This window comes from Alligator mississippiensis, chromosome 3, assembly GCF_030867095.1.
Source record: "Alligator mississippiensis isolate rAllMis1 chromosome 3, rAllMis1, whole genome shotgun sequence".
Lineage (NCBI taxonomy): Eukaryota > Metazoa > Chordata > Crocodylia > Alligatoridae > Alligator > Alligator mississippiensis.
The window spans coordinates 176,401,358-176,419,878 of NC_081826.1; the positions used below are offsets into that span (position 1 = coordinate 176,401,358).

The window sequence follows — 18,521 nt, forward strand, 5'->3', positions numbered from 1 at the left end:
CCCAGTATGTGAATCTAAGATGAGGGGCTTCCCCGCCCAGTGGTGATGAGGTGGGGGGGGATCATTTTAGATTCAAGTATATATGGTAAACATGGAGCTGACTTTTTAAAAAACCTTTACAAGCTTAAATCGTTGTAATGCAGTTGTGTTCAGCATTCACATTTTTTTGCTTATGAACATTCACCTATTAGTATAATGTGGCAAACTAGAATAATACTTACTTGGCCTCTGAATTGTTTACCTACCAAACTTAATATCTGGGCTTAATTTAATAGAACATCTTGGTGTTGTTATTCCATGTCTTCTTTTGTTTTGGGCTTAAAATGAAGGTACTGAGTGACATTTCATCTTCAGCATAAAATCCAGGGAATTACTTGACATTCCTCTGTTTCATATTTCTGATGCAAGTTCAAATTTAAAAATAACTGTTATTGAGGTGATAAGTTTTATTTTTGGTAAAATTAGAGTATTGCCAAGAAAGACGGCAAGCAAATGGAGTGCTGTTAACAAAAAAAAAAAAGTACATGGTTAACCATTCAAGTTGGCAAAAAAGTTATGTTTCAAACCTTGTTCTCAAAGGGGAAGGTGGGATTTCCCCTTTGGTTTCAAACCTTGTTCTCAAAGGGGAAGGTGGCTATGGAGACTTGTTAAAGGCAATATATACTTGAGGAACCACACTCAATGCTAGGAAATACCCTTGGGTGCTCCATGATCTCATATCATTGTATGGGGTGGGAGAATTGTATGTCTCACCACCACTGCTGTAGAAAGCCAGTTTATTTGGCTTCCCTCAGGGAAGGGGAGAGGGAGAGCTTGAACTTTGTGAAATGTAGGATGGTTTAATTGTTTTCTTATAAACATTTAGATTTTAAATGGAGGTACTTTACATTTCATGAGGAGCCTATTGTGATAGGCTCATGAGGAGATACCACTGATTTATTTTTAAAAGCTGCTTGTATGCAATAGGTCTGTGTAGAATCCGTAACTGAAGTGAGCTATAAATTGTTTTAAAACAATCTATTTTTTCTAGGCTAAAACACTTTTTTATTTCTCCAGTGGTCTTTTTTTAATCAGAGCAAGGATTTAAAGATAATTTAAATAGTTGCTATTCTTTTTAGACAAAGTTGTTACATTAACTGTTTCCTATAGCTAGTTTAAATTTTCAACTGAAAAAATTTCCAGATGAAAAATTGTAATCAAAAGTGATTTTAAAGTAATATTAAGGAAAATGGCAGACATGTATTTTATGTTTTGTTTAGGAAGTGTGTTTTGAAAGATTTCTGAAATAAAATGTGTAGCTTAAACATTTTATTTTAATTTTGAAAACTGAACCATTTTAAGTATTTTGGGTTTTTTCCCTCACCTTTGCTATCAAATGCAATGAATGAGTTATGTTTGGCATACAAGTTGTAATTCCTTCATTTTTTATACTCCAGCTTTTTAAAATAATTGAGGTGAAGAGAATTAAAAAGTGTGTTTTGGAAATAGGTGATAAAAATGCCAACAATAAAAGCTACATTTTACATGGCAACAAAATAGAAACCATGCTCAGTAATCTTTAGTGTACAGCAGGGGTGGGCAAAACATGGCCCGTGGGCCGCATCCAGCCCACCAGGCCATTCTGTCTGGCCCGCAGGGCCCCTACAAATTAAAAAAAAATTATTATATTTGCCTCTGGTTCCTGTCAAAAGTGACAGGAGCCAGGGGCGGTAGGACCCAGTGGAAGCCACAGCAGACTCCTGGAAGAGCAGGGCCTGCCTTGCCCCACCCTGCACAGCTGGAGGGACCATGAGGCTGTTCCTGCCCGTGCTGGATTGGGAAGCTCAGGTAAGAGGGGGTCGGGGGGCATGCTGGTCCCCATTTGGCTAAGGGGCTGGGGCTGGGGGCTGGGAGCGAGGGAGCATGTGGGAACCACCACTGGTGTGGCCCAGAGCGGGGTGGCTTCGCTCTCTCCCTGATGGGGCAGCCCAGCCTGGCTCCATAGAGGCCAGCCAGCTGTGCCCTGGTCTTCTGCCACCCTGCTCTGGGCCCTGTCGGCACTGGCTCTGGGGAACCGCCCAGCTGTTGCTGGCTCCCAACCCCCCTGTCCAGCCCTGGGGGGCAGCATGGCCCAGGGCACAGGGAGGCAGTGCAGAACTTCTGTCCCGCACCTGAGGCTTGAGGCAGCAATGGCTTGGCTGCCCCCACCACGGGAGGCTCTGGTGGGTGCTGCTGCCCTAGGGGGAAGGCCTGGGCCCCCCCTCCCCACAGGGGCCCAGTGGCAGCTCGCTACCTGACCCCAGGATGGGCAGGGAGGCTGCAACAGGAGCAGGATAGTATTCACGGCCGTTTTTCTGCTCCAGAAGTTCCTGCAGCCATGAGGAGCCCAGGGGCCCTGGGGAAGCTTGTGGCCAGCCCTGGGGGCAGCATGGGTCACCTCCTGAGGCTGCTGGGGCTGGCACAACCTGGCAGGGTCCCAGCCCAGGGCACAGGAAGCTCAGGGAAGCCGCAGGAGCTTTCAGAGGGAAAAAAAGCAGCCGTGGCTCTGCTCCGGCTCCTTGCGAAGCCTCCTGCCCATCCTGGAGGCTTGGAGGGGCAAGCTGCTGCCAGGCCGCTGGGCCCCTGTGGGGTGGGGGGGGCGGGCCTTCCCCCCAGGGTGGCAGCACTGACCAGGGCCACTCGTGGGGGGTGCATCCAGGCTGTTGCCATCCCAAGCCTCAGGCGCAGGATGCAACTTTCATGCCACATTCCTGGACTTCCTGCATCCTAGGCCACGTGCTGCCCCCAGTGGCCTCAGGTGGCTCACCGCACTGCACCCAGGGCCAGCCAGGAGCTTCCCCGGGGTTCCCAGCCTCCTGGAAGCTGCAGGAGCTTCTGAAGCAGAAAAGCAGCTGCGGCTTTGCTCTGGCTCCTGGCACAGCCTCCCTGCCTGTTCCAGGGCCAGGGGGCAAGCTGCTGTCAGGCTGCCGGGCCCCTGTGGGGTGGGGGTGCTGGGCCATCCCCACAGGGTGGTGGCAACCCTCGGGCCATCTGTGGGTGGGGCAGCCAAGCCTTTGCTGCTCCAAGCCTCAGGCGTAGGATGCAAGTTCTGCACCACCTCCTTGGGCTTCCCGCTTCCCGGGCCACATCCCCACCGACTTGTGCCACCCCCAGTGGCTCCTGGAGCCCCCTGCACTGCCCCCCAAGCCTGACAGGCCCTACTTTGGCAGGCCTCGGCCTCCTGACAGCAGCAGGAGCTGCCAGAGTGCAAATGCGGCCATGAGGCTTAGGACAGCAAGGGCCCAGCTGGCTCCCCGCTTGCAACCCTTCCTGCAAACCCCACAGCCACACCTTCCTCCAGATGCAATCACACATCCCACAAATATCACACACACATCCACAGCTCCCCACATCCACCCACCCATACGCCCCAACACTGCTGCACACCCCAGATGCTATACAAGAATAAGACTACATTTTGAACTATTATGCAATCACTTCTATATATAAAGCACAAACACACAGGCATCAGGATAAAAATATACTTTTAATTGAATTAAAATATAATATTGAGTATTTGATTTTTAGTACATAATTTTTTTTTTTTCCGGTTCTAAGATGGCAAACTCTCTTCTCCGAAGGAGTACTTCCAGTGGCAAGGGTCAGAGGTCAGCAGCGGGACTTCCAGTCCCAGGCTGGTGACAAGGGGGCGGGGTGCCTGTCAAGGGGAGGGGTTACCCACGCAGCCCTCGACAGCTTGCCAAAACTCACTAAGCGGCCCTCTGCCCAAAATAATTGCCCACCCCTGGTATACAGGTTTCCCTTACTTTTTGCAGGCTCTGTACATGTGAATTCACTCTTATACGATGACCCTTTTTATACCAAAAATTTGTTATATGTGAGGTAATTCACTTTTATGCGGTCGGTGTGGTAGAAGCCCTCTGTCAGCAGCTTTGTGTGGTGCTTTGCGGGAGTGACGTTCACCAAAATATAGTGTCCTGTGTGGATCTGTGCTTCTTGCTCGTCATCTGCAACACGTGTTCCTGTAGTTGCCATCCCCATTATGATAGTGCCCTTGGTGCTTGTGTGTACTGTCTGTTGTTGGTGAATACCAAAATTGTCTGGTAAAAGTAGTAGAAATGGGTCTGGGCATCAGTACAGTCGAGGTCTCAGAACATATCCCTATTTGTTACATTGTAAAGTGGGTTCCCTTTATGCAAATTTGAGTTATGCACCCTTTTCTAGGAACACATGTACAGCACAAAGCGAGGGAAATCTGTATAAAACTGCAATATGGGAGTAGAAAAGTATAGGGGAAAAGGAGGAAAAAAAGTAAAAATGCAGTAGTTAGGATGTGCAGTTTATCTTGCCATCTAATTTTTTTTTTTTTTTCCTCAAGGCTAGTATTTCAGTTTTTCCTGTCTGCTATTGTAACATTGTAGCTGATGTTTATTCTTCTTTGTCCATGTGGCTTTCTTTCCTCTCCTCTGTTCTGCTTACAAACTGGTCCCAGTTCATATCTATCAGTCCTAGTGCCCCAGAAGGGAAATTCCACTTATTCTCACTTCTTGCCACAGTTTAACCTTCATGGTAGACCTGAGCAGTAGTTCAGTTCCCCTCCTCAGAGTTTTACCTTAAGAATTTCTAGCTATGTTTGTAATTGGAAACTGTCAGGAGAACATGTTCCTTTCTTCATAATTTCTGCTGGTTTACCAGTTTTTCAAGCCACATCAACTATATCTGATTCCTTTCTGACCACCTTGTTGAGTCCTTATTATGTATTCCATTATGATGGAGAAGTAAAAGCAGCAGTTTTAAAAACAGACAGTCATACAGAATTACAACAATCCATCACTTCTGTGTTGACAAGTACAATTGTGACAAATAAGTTTTTGTGCAGAAATAATTCCTTTCTGCCTATGTGGTGATGGGTCCTTTGCTGCTAATATTCAGGAATGTCTTCATTGCAAAATAATGTAACCACTAAACATTTTTGCAATTTCATTTTTCTTGATTAATCAAGTGTTATGCATAGGGATATCATCAACAAAGCAGGCTTTCTCCAGGGGAGGTGTTACCACTTTCAGAAGGAAGAATCAGGTTCAGCGTAAGATGCAATGCAATTTGTAAAATGTAATGAGACACAAAGAAAAATATCATTTCCACCAACCTACCAAAGATTCTTTTTGTATGTTGTTGCTGCCAAATATAACTTCTCTTTTTCAGCTTCATAAAAGTTCTAAATGGTACAAGGTGAGTTGAGTCAGTCACCCTCCATTGCTTCAGATATTTAAATAGAGCGCAGTTCCCTTTGCTTTTTTTCACACTCTTTAAACCATTCTTTTGTTGATTCTGTGTATGGTGGGAATATATTACCTTTTTATTTGTTTCTTCTGGGAAAAAGTAATTTTATAAAAGATAGCTCCTCTGTCCTTGTTTGTGTTTTTATACTTCACATGTAAGATTAAGCAGATTATTTCTGTATTGATACGTATAATTTAAAACCTGTATGTGTTGTTATGGCTATACATTCTTATTAAGAATATTGCATGTCTTAGTAGAGAAATTCAGTGAAACGTGCTGTGTGTGGGCTTGTCAGTAGGCCTGTACAAAGCAGCAAGTATTTGCTTCGGATTCGGCCGATTCAGAGGGACAGTGATTTGATTCTGATCTGAAGATTCGGCCATAGACTAAACAGGCAGCAGTCCTTGACCACACTGGAAACAGCTGCCTACAGCTGGTAAGACTGTTGTGGTGGGTGGAGGGAGATGGGAGGGGCAGATCAATGCCTCCACAGAGAGGGAGGAATTTGTGCAGCCGGGGCGACACTGCGGCTTGTCTGGGACTCGAGGGGAGGCTGGAGAGGCTTCCACTGCTGCATGCTCTTTGTCCGAGGCTGCACAGTGGCATCATCTTGCGCCTCCCTGCCCCAACTGGGTGAGTGACAGGAGGGTATAGGTCCCGCTCCCAGCGCCTTCTGCTGCCCATCTAGAGTGCAGCCTGGTCCAGCCCTCCCCACCCACATCCAGGGGCACACACCTTCTCCCATGCCTTCCCATACTGACAGCAAGAGATGCCGAAGGAGCCACCGGAAAAGCAGCTCCCGGACCAGCAGCGCACAGTGGCAGGAGCCCCACTCCTAGAGTCCTGGGCTCCCCCTCCCCTGCTGGGCAGCTTGCCCCAGTCCCAATCCCTCCCTCACTATGGGGGCATTGATCTGTCCACCACACCCCCTCCCTCTGCCCACCACAACAAACTTACCAGTTGGAGGCAGCTGTGTCCAGCATGGTCAAGGACTGCTGCCTGTTCAGTCTATGGCCGAATCTCTGAATCTCTCCGAATTGATTTGGACCTTTTAATGGGTCTCCCAATTCAATTTGGATTCAGAGATTTGGCTGCGGAATCGGGCCAAATCTCCCCTGAATCGAATCTGCTACTGAAGCTTCAATACCGTCTTACTTGTCAGGAACATAGGTGTATAATGTACACTTTCTCTGACGGTAACTTTAAGATACTTGGGATGCTTTTGAAGGATGAGTTAGTGGATTTGTGACATCAGCATTAACTCAGCTCCTCATCACAGATCTTACTTGAACTCATTTACATAAAAATGTGCCTTTTAATGTGATGTGAAAGTGGCTTCCCCCCACGTTCTAAGTAAGTCTTGGAAGTGGAAGGATATGGCAATACCTGGGACTTACTCCTGTAACAATGGAGTCTTGCTGATGTCCCTCGTAATATTTTTTTCTTTATCCTCTTGTTACAGCAGATGATACGCTTTGGTGGAGATTTCTTTTCATCATTGCTTTTGTTATTGGAGGCCTCTTATTTTCTTTAAATTGATTTGAGAAACTTTAAAAGATTGGACTAAGACTTTTCCCCCCAAAGAAGACAAAGCAATTGAACATTTAAATTTAACAAAGAGGAAAAAGAAAAAGGACTGTTTCCAGAATTTTACTATGGTGGCTCTTGGAAACTGAACTGAAGATAAATGTAAAGAAGACCTACTGAGTAGCTTCGTCAGTGAGGGAGGTTAGTATTTTATTTTGCTTTAGGTAGGGGCTGATTCTAGAAATCGAATGTAAAGAAGAGAGGAAAACTATGAGCAATGAGTACTGATCATTTTCTCAATCTGGTGTTTGCAGTCTAAACCAAAGCCATCTTTGTTCATTTCCTAGTCTTGGTTCTTTTTTTTTTTTCTTTTAAGACATGCTAAATGAGATTGATGGGCCAGACTGGATTTTAATAGAATTTTGAATCAGTTTTAAAAATGTGCAGGTTCACTCCTCGTTTTAAGTGTCTTTCTCTTGCACAATGATTTGTGCTTGCATTTTTTAAATGCATTTGATTATTTAAAGGAATTTTGAATTCAACTTGATTTCTAGGTTCTAAATTGATACTGCATCACTCCAAGCCTTTAAGGGTTTTGCTAATAACTACTTTAGAGACACTACCCCCCATTCCATGCAAGGCCCTGATTCAGCAAAGTACTTAAATGTATTCAGTGAAGCACCCTGCATTATTTTAACACACCAAAATGACTTATGTGCCTTCACATTAGCTACTTTGTTGAATTTGAGCTCAAATTACTCTTGACTTTGTAGGTTGTAGCCGTGTTGGTCTAGGGACATAGGCAGACAAGGTTCCTTGGGTGAATTTGATATCTTTTATTAGACCAACCCAAATAGTTGGAGAATATTTATTAAGCAAGCTTTCGGGTTCAAAAACCCTTCGTCAGGCTAAGGAAGTTTCAGCAGTTGGTGTGTGCTCTTCCTGGATGGAATGAAAAGTAAAGAAGCCAGAGGCTGGGCTGGGGAGTCAGTTGTCAGGCAGATTATAATGTGTCAAAAATCCAATGTCATTCTGGTGCGCAGTTGTTGTTTGGTCTCTCCTATGTATTTTCTATCAGGGCATTTGGTGCGTTGGATGAGCCACCCATCCTAGCCTTCAAACAAGCACCGAACCTTGCCAACGTCATCACCAGAAGCAAACTTCCTCAAGCCCAGAACACACCAAAAGGATCCAGACCGTGCCAGGACAAGAAATGCAAAACCTGCCAACACATCTCCACCACCCCCACTATTACTACACCCCACAACAGAGCCATCAGCATCCCTGGTTCTTACAGCTGCACCTCCAGAAATGTAATGTATCTCATCCAATGCACCAAATGCCCTGATGGAAAATACGTAGGAGAGACCAAACAACAACTGCGCACCAGAATGAACGCACACCGGAAATCCATCAAAGACAGAAACACCCAATTACCGGTGGGGGCACATTTCTCACAGGAGGGCCACTCTCTCTCCAATCTTTCAGTCCTGATCCTCAAGGGAAATTTACACAACACTTCCCAGAGATGAGCCTATGGACTCCATTTCATCAACCTGCTGGATACTAGAGATCATGGACTAAATATAGACTAAACTGGTACCTTCATGAAATAAATGCTATTATTATGATAGACTCCCTTCATATTTTTACATTGCACAAGTAATCTGATGGAGGATTATTAATCCTAATGTTGTAATGGTAATTAGCTAAAATGTCTTATACCATTTAAAAAATTAATTACTGGGGGTATAACTGTGTTCAGTCTTGACTTTGGGAAATTGAGCACAATCCACGAGTCAGTTTGCCTTTAGGAGATGGTAAAAAAAGGTTATTGGTTAATCTCTGTGAGATCCTTAACAACTGTACTAATACTTGAGTATTTTTATAAATTCAACTTTGCAGACTTCCTTTGCTTTGAAGAAAGAGAATAAATTAGTGTAGTACAGATGATCTGTAACAGTATGGTCAGACAAGATGAAAACGGATATCTGTTGGTCAGACAACAACCATTCCCACTGGCACAACAAAGTAGGACAGGATGTCTGGGCAAATATAGGTGAAATTGACAAACTCCATCATAAAACAAAAATTGAGATGAACACATTCTGGTTTTGCAGGACAGAATTTTTTCAAGAAAAAATACCCTCACTCTTCATTATTCTAAAATCTGTAAAGAAATTTTAGATGATGCAAGTACAAAATTAAATAGTTGTAGAGTCTGCGTCAAATAAATAAGGTTTGAAAATAGTGAATCTTACATGTGCCTGTGCCATATGCCTGAAGGCAAGAATATTTGTTTTGCCCAATGTGACAAGCATGGTAACATACATACGCAACAAAATATATTCTTTCCTTCTCCTTTTATTTTTCTTATGCCCCACTTGTCAGTCTTTCTACCTCCCTAAATTTTAATGTAATCCATCCCTTTTAATTGTCTCATCCATGGGCAGTACAAAGAAAATTCAATGAAAGGCACTGAAAAGCATGTTTGAAATAAAGAGTAATGGAAATAACTGATGATCAGAAATTGAAATAAATCAATATTGAGCAGGAGAAGAGAATACATTAGAGAATATAACTTGAGTTGAATAATTAAAGTAATGGAAAAAACAATGGCTACACCAGCCACATGAAGTAAAGGTGAAGCTTCTTCATGCTTGCTTCTCTGATTTGTCTTTTTGCTAGCAAGCAGTCCAGTTCTTTTTGCCTCTCATCTTGGAAATAATATAATAAATATTGTATATATTTATTATATATATTATTTATAAATAATATATTTGTACAATGATTCTACACAGACAAGGTTCTTTTATTTGACCAGCCAAACAGTTGGAAAAATTGTTCTTTGCAAGGTTTTGGGTACAAACACCTGTCTTGAGGTATAGGGAGAGTCTGATGGTGTTTTGTGTTCTCCTAGATGGAATAGAAGCCAACATGCAAAATACAGGTCTGTGAAAATGCAAATACATGGCAGTGAGAATACAAGCACTCCAGCAAGTTAATATCCACTAAATTCTTTCTTGACACATGATTATATAACAACAAGTAAAATGATACAAGCCAAGAGAATTCTAAGCAAAACTCTTTATAAATTACACAGTTTGTACTAAACCTCCTTAAATTTTTCACCAGATTTAGAAATAGATTAGGCAAGCAGTATGTATTTCTCTCCCTTTTTAAAATTCCTCAGTTTTAAAGTCTGGAACACAAAAGGATATGTGTCTGTGTGTAGCAAGATGTGCTCCATTTAAAGGTTTTGTGTTGTCAGTTATAGTCTGCTCCATATTTGGAAAAAAGACCTTCAAATATTGATATTCTGAGTGCAGGTGTCTTTGCTCTGACAAAGTTAGATAAACCATTGTCAGAGATTGCAAGTAATTTTTTCCAGTGCCACCTTCCCTGTAAGTTACTATAGATATCCAACACAAATTTAGATGTCATAAAAATCTGGATTTTGATATGGGAATATATGAAGGAGTGGTAAGGTAGTAGATAATGATGCTGGTCTGTTTTGATGGTATAGTTGAGAATTGCTTTTGATTCTTCAGGCTTGGATGCTTCAATACAGACCTTAGCCATAGAAGCACAGTCATTTGTTTTCCCAAAAAGTGATTGTAGAGTGTCTGTCTGTCTGTCATTGTTAGGAAGTTTCCCCATAAACAATAAAGCTTTTGCATTAATGAGTTTATAAATGGCCACACAGAATTTTTCAAAAATGAATTTTGAAGGATAACTGTTAAATTGGGATAAGAAAGACCAGTAAGAGCTGTTGAGAAATAAGGGTCAAAACCTTTTTTCATAAATCAAGGAAGGTAGTGAGGAAGAAGTGTCTTGACAATGAACATTTAAAAGTTTGAGGGAAACGTGACGAATCAATTTTTGTTGTAAAGGAGGCTCAGAAGTTTTAAATGACAGCTAAAGCTCTTGTTTTCATTCCAGATCAAATGCAACTGTATCCTTACTACACATGCTTTTTATTTCTCTGGTCTGCAAACCATTCCTGTCAAATCTCAAAAGCAAGTCTGTTCAGTCCCAAGGTCACTACAAATGCATGCTTCTCTCCCTCTGTCATTAAAGTAGTTTTGGTACACAAAATCATTTTTTCAGTATTAATTTAGTCTTTTTAAAGCAATGGTAAAGAAAGGTGCATTTTTTTTTTTTTTGGTATTTTCTACTATACTAAAGGAATGGACAATAGCTAACAACATATTTGTTCTCTGTTAGGATGGGAGTGGAGGCTGGGTGGTTTCTTTATTTAGCACCAAATTGTTTTATACTGATAGCGTCTGTGGATATTTCCCTCTGATAGAAAAAACTTCGGTAACTTTGAATGTAGTGAGACGTAGTTAGCTATGTTAGCTTTAAGGAAGGCGGGACAGGGTGGCACCTTTGTAGATACGTTGAGAGGCATGAGCTTTTGTATGCTACAGCCTACTTCCTCAGATGTGTAGCTTGTTAGGCTGTATGTACCATCTTGGCCTGCCTTCTGTCTTTTCATGGACAGTTACACATCTATTAAAAAGGGAGGAAGAGACATTCATTCCTGTGACCTTGTTTGCAATAAGTCATACAGACAAAACTAAACAAGCTAAAAGAAGCTAATACTACAGAAGTAATATGCCTAGATAGTTCAGGATAGTGTATCGGGCTTCCTCAGATTATTTTTTTAGCTATGCTTCATATTTCATATGTAACCTAAAGAAGACATTTTACCTTCCTTCCTCTGCTGCTGCTGCTTTGCTGATTAAACTGAGATACACATGCATGATTTTTTAAAGAGTCTTTTGTAGTATTTGTTAGAGGTGCTGCTGGGACAGATTCATTTCCACAAGAAGATAGAGGTTTTGGCCAAATGTAAAATTCTGTTGTCTCTTTCAAATATAGGGCCTGATTCTGTTTTGCTTCCGAACACTCTAAGCTCCCATTGACCTTGATTGCAAGTGAGTGCTTATGCTCTTGTGTTAGGGGTGTGTGTGTTTGTCGGTGGGGAGTAGGAAAAGAATCAAATGATTGTAAGGCTGTTTCAGAACCTTATAATTAGAGTAGTGGCAAACAAAAAAGTTACTAGGATGGAATTTGATCATTTTATAAAATAGATTGTATGCCTGGATCTAGAAGTCCCCTTTCAGTTCTTTTTTCCTAAATGCAGGTTTTACAGCGTCTCTAAATGTACTATAGATTCCTTTGGTAGTAAACCAATGTCAAGCCTGGTTTTTGGCTCAGGGTCAATGCAGCTGGATTAAAAGAACTGCTACCTTTACTTGTGTCATACCATAATAGGATGACCAAGTCTGGTTTATCCAGAATATGAACCCAATGAAGAAATGTTTCCTTGAGGATAAATGTCTGTGGGAATTTTGCAGACAGAAAGATGAGTAGCCTTAATTCATATATACTTCAGGTGCTTAATTTTCCTTCTGCTCCCAAATTACCTTTTGCAATGTTCTTTGAAAATCCTACCTTGGTAATGCATGTTGGTTGGTTGTTCAATGCCACAAGTAGTGATGGTTGTTATGGTATGTAAAAGTTGAGAGTTCAACATTATTATTGTTTTAAATAGAATAATTTATCAGAATGATGTAGAACAATCCTGCAGAATGTTTTTTAATGGAATATGTTTTAAAATGTTAAGGAGGATAGTGAAAAAAAGACTAGAAATATATAGAAACAATAAGGGACCATTTAAGGTAAAGCTGGCCACAAGTTGCAGAAATAGAAAGTAGAGAAAGTTTTAACAGTACCCCTCAGTTGAATTGCAGCCTTTAGCATAGCCATATATGTTACCTGATCTTAAGCACTGACAGTCTTCAGCAGACTTTGTAATACATTCCTTTAGTATATATCAATTTTTATGTTCTGTTTTATAACAACTGCAAAAATTGTTAATGCAGTGTTAAGGCTGCATAATTACATTTACTGACTCTGTGGTTCTGTTAGAGCCAAGAGCAGCATCAGTTCCAACCATGTACAGCCTTTGTCATCTATTCTATGTGATAAGGCAAAAAGTAAGATATTAACTAGAAAAACAGTTACAAAAAGGTTACATAGGAGGCAGTGGTAACCTCCCTTTTTTTGTATTTCCAACTTGTAGGCAATAAATGTGCAGATTTGAAGTTTTATTAATGTGAGTATCTAGTTTTCTGGGTTTTTTCTGTGTTGATTTAGCTTTAAATTTTATTAGAGTGAGCGGGCTAACTGAGGGGTAACTTGGCAGGTTTTGGCTCTCTTGGAACTTTTACAGTTTTGTTTCTGCAGCAGGCCCTCTTTCTGACAGACTAGGTAGAAATAATGGTAGAAAAATATAATATGACAAAGGAGGGGCATGTCATGTAAGCTTTTCCAAAAACTTTAACAGATGCTCAGTGAGGATACTCTGAAATAAATTCTGAAAGGCTAATTTTATGCTCCATCCCTCCATATCATATGATCATGCTAATAAATCTTTAAATGGATATAGTTTTTTCCTTTTGCCTTCATTGCTTCCATTGGACAGCTATTCTGAAAGAACCTTGCTCTGCTTATGGTTAAAAACATTCTAATTTCCAGCCTAATACCTTATTGTTGGGTGAACACTGTCCTTAAAATTAAAGTTTTTTTTGTCTTTCTAGTTTTAAACTAACCCTATACACAGAGCGACTTTTGTTTTGCTAGGCTTAACAAACCAAACTTTTTCCTTTCCAAGTACTGGTTCTGCATTCCTCCAATCCTCCCTGTAGCACTCTTCTGTACCTGTTTCAGTTTAATTTCATTCTTCTTGAGTAGCCAGAATTGTACATTGAATTCAGGTGAATTCTCACCAGTGATTTATATAGTGTAATTCACTGTCTGTCTTGGAAATGCCTCTGCAATTATCCTAGAATTTGTTATTTTTGCTACATCACATTAGTGGCTTATTTTGCTTTGGGAACTGTCCCCGGGATGCAAGTTTAGAAGAGGGGGATGCCAGGGTTATGGGGGAACCCCAAGCCAAAATAGAAGAGGAAGAAAGCCCCTACTTACCATTTGCAGGGGCCGGAAGGAACAGGAAAGCGCGCGCAGGAAAACCGCCTGTGCGGTTCATTAGCTGCGCCCATATTCAGTTGGGGCTGGGTGACGTCAGCAGGGGACACCACCCGGCAGAAATAAAAAAAACAAACCCCCAAGGGCACTGGGGACAGGCAGGCTACCAGAGAGCCCGCAGGAGGACCCGAGGCAAGCAGCACGCACCCGCGGCGGATGACTGTCCAGGACAGTGAAAGCAGCTGCTGCTGCTGCAGCTGCAGCAGCGGCAGAGAAGCCGGCAAAGGAGCCGGCAGCAGAGCCGGCGAGGGAGCCGGCAGCGGCAGCGGAGCCGGCAGCGGCAGCGGAGCCGGCAGCGGAGCCGGCGAGGGAGCCGGCAGCGGCAGCGGAGCCGGCGAGGGAGCCGGCAGCGGCAGCGGAGCCGGCGAGGGAGCCGGCAGCGGCAGCGGAGCCGGCAGCGGAGCCGGCGAGGGAGCCGGCAGCGGCAGCGGAGCCGGCAGCGGCAGCGGAGCCGGCGAGGGAGCCGGCAGCGGCAGCGGAGCCGGCGAGGGAGCCGGCAGCGGCAGCGGAGCCGGCGAGGGAGCCGGCAGCGGCAGCGGAGCCGGCAGCGGCAGCGGAGCCGGCGAGGGAGCCGGCGAGGGAGCCGGCAGCGGCAGCGGAGCCGGCAGCGGCAGCGGAGCCGGCAGCGGAGCCGGCAGCGGCAGCGGAGCCGGCAGCGGCAGCGGAGCCGGCGAGGGAGCCGGCAGCGGCAGCGGAGCCGGCGAGGGAGCCGGCAGCGGCAGCGGAGCCGGCAGCGGCAGCGGAGCCGGCAGCGGAGCCGGCGAGGGAGCCGGCGAGGGAGCCGGCAGCGGAGCCGGCGAGGGAGCCGGCAGCGGAGCCGGCAGCGGAGCCGGCGAGGGAGCCGGCAGCGGAGCCGGCGAGGGAGCCGGCGAGGGAGCCGGCAGCGGAGCCGGCGAGGGAGCCGGCGAGGGAGCCGGCAGCGGAGCCGGCGAGGGAGCCGGCGAGGGAGCCGGCAGCGGCAGCGGAGCCGGCGAGGGAGCCGGCGAGGGAGCCGGCAGCGGCAGCGGAGCCGGCGAGGGAGCCGGCGAGGGAGCCGGCAGCGGCAGCGGAGCCGGCAGCGGAGCCGGCAGCGGCAGCGGAGCCGGCAGCGGAGCCGGCAGCGGCAGCGGCAGCGGAGCCGGCAGCGGCAGCGGCAGCGGAGCCGGCAGCGGCAGCGGAGCCGGCAGCGGAGCCGGCAGCGGCAGCAGCAGCGGAGCCGGCAGCGGCAGCGGCAGCGGAGCCGGCAGCGGCAGCGGAGCCGGCGAGGGAGCCGGCAGCGGCAGCGGAGCCGGCGAGGGAGCCGGCAGCGGCAGCGGAGCCGGCGAGGGAGCCGGCAGCGGCAGCGGAGCCGGCGAGGGAGCCGGCAGCGGCAGCGGAGCCGGCAGCGGCAGCGGAGCCGGCGAGGGAGCCGGCGAGGGAGCCGGCAGCGGAGCCGGCAGCGGAGCCGGCGAGGGAGCCGGCAGCGGAGCCGGCGAGGGAGCCGGCAGCGGAGCCGGCGAGGGAGCCGGCAGCGGAGCCGGCGAGGGAGCCGGCAGCGGAGCCGGCGAGGGAGCCGGCAGCGGAGCCGGCGAGGGAGCCGGCGAGGGAGCCGGCAGCGGAGCCGGCGAGGGAGCCGGCAGCGGAGCCGGCGAGGGAGCCGGCGAGGGAGCCGGCAGCGGAGCCGGCGAGGGAGCCGGCGAGGGAGCCGGCGGCGGAGCCGGCGAGGGAGCCGGCGGCGGCGCCGGCGAGGGAGCCGGCGGCGGAGCCGGCGGCGGAGCCGGCGAGGGAGCCGGCGAGGGAGCCGGCGGCGGAGCCGGCGAGGGAGCCGGCGAGGGAGCCGGCGGCGGAGCCGGCGAGGGAGCCGGCGAGGGAGCCGGCGGCGGAGCCGGCGAGGGAGCCGGCGGCGGAGCCGGCGAGGGAGCCGGCGGGGGAGCCGGCGAGGGAGCCGGCGGGGGAGCCGGCGAGGGAGCCGGCGAGGGAGCCGGCAGCGGCAGCGGAGCCGGCAGCGGCAGCGGAGCCGGCGAGGGAGCCGGCGAGGGAGCCGGCAGCGGCAGCGGAGCCGGCAGCGGCAGCGGAGCCGGCGAGGGAGCCGGCGAGGGAGCCGGCAGCGGCAGCGGAGCCAGCAGCGGCAGCGGAGCCGGCAGCGGCAGCGGAGCCGGCAGCGGAGCCGGCAGCGGCAGCGGCAGCGGAGCCGGCAGCGGCAGCGGAGCCGGCGAGGGAGCCGGCAGCGGCAGCGGAGCCGGCGAGGGAGCCGGCAGCGGCAGCGGAGCCGGCAGCGGCAGCGGAGCCGGCGAGGGAGCCGGCAGCGGAGCCGGCGAGGGAGCCGGCAGCGGAGCCGGCGAGGGAGCCGGCGAGGGAGCCGGCAGCGGAGCCGGCGAGGGAGCCGGCAGCGGAGCCGGCGAGGGAGCCGGCGAGGGAGCCGGCAGCGGAGCCGGCGAGGGAGCCGGCGAGGGAGCCGGCAGCGGAGCCGGCGAGGGAGCCGGCGAGGGAGCCGGCAGCGGAGCCGGCGAGGGAGCCGGCGAGGGAGCCGGCAGCGGAGCCGGCGAGGGAGCCGGCAGCGGAGCCGGCGAGGGAGCCGGCAGCGGAGCCGGCGAGGGAGCCGGCAGCGGAGCCGGCGAGGGAGCCGGCAGCGGAGCCGGCGAGGGAGCCGGCGGCGGAGCCGGCAGCGGAGCCGGCGAGGGAGCCGGCGAGGGAGCCGGCAGCGGAGCCGGCGAGGGAGCCGGCAGCGGAGCCGGCGAGGGAGCCGGCAGCGGAGCCGGCGAGGGAGCCGGCAGCGGCAGCGGAGCCGGCGAGGGAGCCGGCAGCGGCAGCGGAGCCGGCGAGGGAGCCGGCAGCGGCAGCGGAGCCGGCGAGGGAGCCGGCGAGGGAGCCGGCAGCGGCAGCGGAGCCGGCGAGGGAGCCGGCAGCGGCAGCGGAGCCGGCGAGGGAGCCGGCGAGGGAGCCGGCAGCGGCAGCGGAGCCGGCGAGGGAGCCGGCGAGGGAGCCGGCAGCGGCAGCGGAGCCGGCGAGGGAGCCGGCGAGGGAGCCGGCAGCGGCAGCGGAGCCGGCAGCGGAGCCGGCAGCGGCAGCGGAGCCGGTCGCGGAGCCGGCAGCGGCAGCGGAGCCGGCAGCGGCAGCGGAGCCGGCAGCGGAGCCGGCAGCGGCAGCGGAGCCGGCGAGGGAGCCGGCAGCGGCAGCGGAGCCGGCGAGGGAGCCGGCAGCGGCAGCGGAGCCGGCGAGGGAGCCGGCAGCGGCAGCGGAGCCGGCGAGGGAGCCGGCAGCGGCAGCGGAGCCGGCAGCGGCAGCGGAGCCGGCGAGGGAGCCGGCAGCGGAGCCGGCGAGGGAGCCGGCGAGGGAGCCGGCAGCGGAGCCGGCGAGGGAGCCGGCGAGGGAGCCGGCAGCGGAGCCGGCGAGAGAGCCGGCGAGGGAGCCGGCAGCGGAGCCGGCGAGGGAGCCGGCAGCGGAGCCGGCAGCGGAGCCGGCGAGGGAGCCGGCAGCGGAGCCGGCAGCGGAGCCGGCGAGGGAGCCGGCAGCGGAGCCGGCAGCGGAGCCGGCGAGGGAGCCGGCGAGGGAGCCGGCAGCGGAGCCGGCAGCGGAGCCGGCAGCGGAGCCGGCGAGGGAGCCGGCAGCGGAGCCGGCGAGGGAGCCGGCAGCGGAGCCGGCGAGGGAGCCGGCGAGGGAGCCGGCAGCGGAGCCGGCGAGGGAGCCGGCAGCGGCAGCGGAGCCGGCAGCGGCAGCGGAGCCGGCAGCGGCAGCGGAGCCGGCGAGGGAGCCGGCGAGGGAGCCGGCAGCGGCAGCGGAGCCGGCGAGGGAGCCGGCGAGGGAGCCGGCAGCGGCAGCGGAGCCGGCAGCGGCAGCGGAGCCGGCGAGGGAGCCGGCGAGGGAGCCGGCAGCGGCAGCGGAGCCGGCGAGGGAGCCGGCAGCGGCAGCGGAGCCGGCGAGGGAGCCGGCGAGGGAGCCGGCAGCGGCAGCGGAGCCGGCGAGGGAGCCGGCGAGGGAGCCGGCAGCGGCAGCGGAGCCGGCGAGGGAGCCGGCGAGGGAGCCGGCAGCGGCAGCGGAGCCGGCAGCGGCAGCGGAGCCGGCAGCGGAGCCGGCGAGGGAGCCGGCAGCGGCAGCGGAGCCGGCGAGGGAGCCGGCAGCGGCAGCGGAGCCGGCGAGGGAGCCGGCAGCGGCAGCGGAGCCGGCGAGGGAGCCGGCAGCGGCAGCGGAGCCGGCGAGGGAGCCGGCGAGGGAGCCGGCAGCGGCAGCGGAGCCGGCGAGGGAGCCGGCGAGGGAGCCGGCAGCGGCAGCGGAGCCGGCGAGGGAGCCGGCGAGGGAGCCGGCAGCGGCAGCGGAGCCGGCAGCGGCAGCGGAGCCGGCAGCGGAGCCGGCAGCGGCAGCGGAGCCGGCAGCGGCAGCGGAGCCGGCGAGGGAGCCGGCAGCGGCAGCGGAGCCGGCGAGGGAGCCGGCAGCGGCAGCGGAGCCGGCGAGGGAGCCGGCAGCGGCAGCGGAGCCGGCGAGGGAGCCGGCAGCGGCAGCGGAGCCGGCAGCGGCAGCGGAGCCGGCAGCGGAGCCGGCAGCGGCAGCGGAGCCGGCAGCGGCAGCGGAGCCGGCGAGGGAGCCGGCAGCGGCAGCGGAGCCGGCGAGGGAGCCGGCAGCGGCAGCGGAGCCGGCAGCGGCAGCGGAGCCGGCGAGGGAGCCGGCAGCGGAGCCGGCGAGGGAGCCGGCAGCGGAGCCGGCAGCGGAGCCGGCGT

The 18,521-nt window shown here is 51.9% G+C and overlaps 2 protein-coding genes across 11 annotated transcripts in view; both read left to right on the forward strand.

Moving 5' to 3' along the window:
* The window catches only part of MLLT3 (MLLT3 super elongation complex subunit), a 307,823-nt gene that overhangs the window by 60,215 nt on the left and 229,087 nt on the right, over positions 1-18,521 (forward strand). The gene's annotated exons all lie outside the window — the stretch shown is intronic.
* On the forward strand, positions 15,422-16,693 carry LOC132249124 (transcriptional regulatory protein AlgP-like; the record flags this gene model as incomplete). The annotated part of the gene is made up of 2 exons (XM_059723490.1): positions 15,422-15,862; positions 16,097-16,693. Coding segments are annotated over 2 exons (1,038 nt in total), but the record flags the coding sequence as incomplete, so codon positions are not given.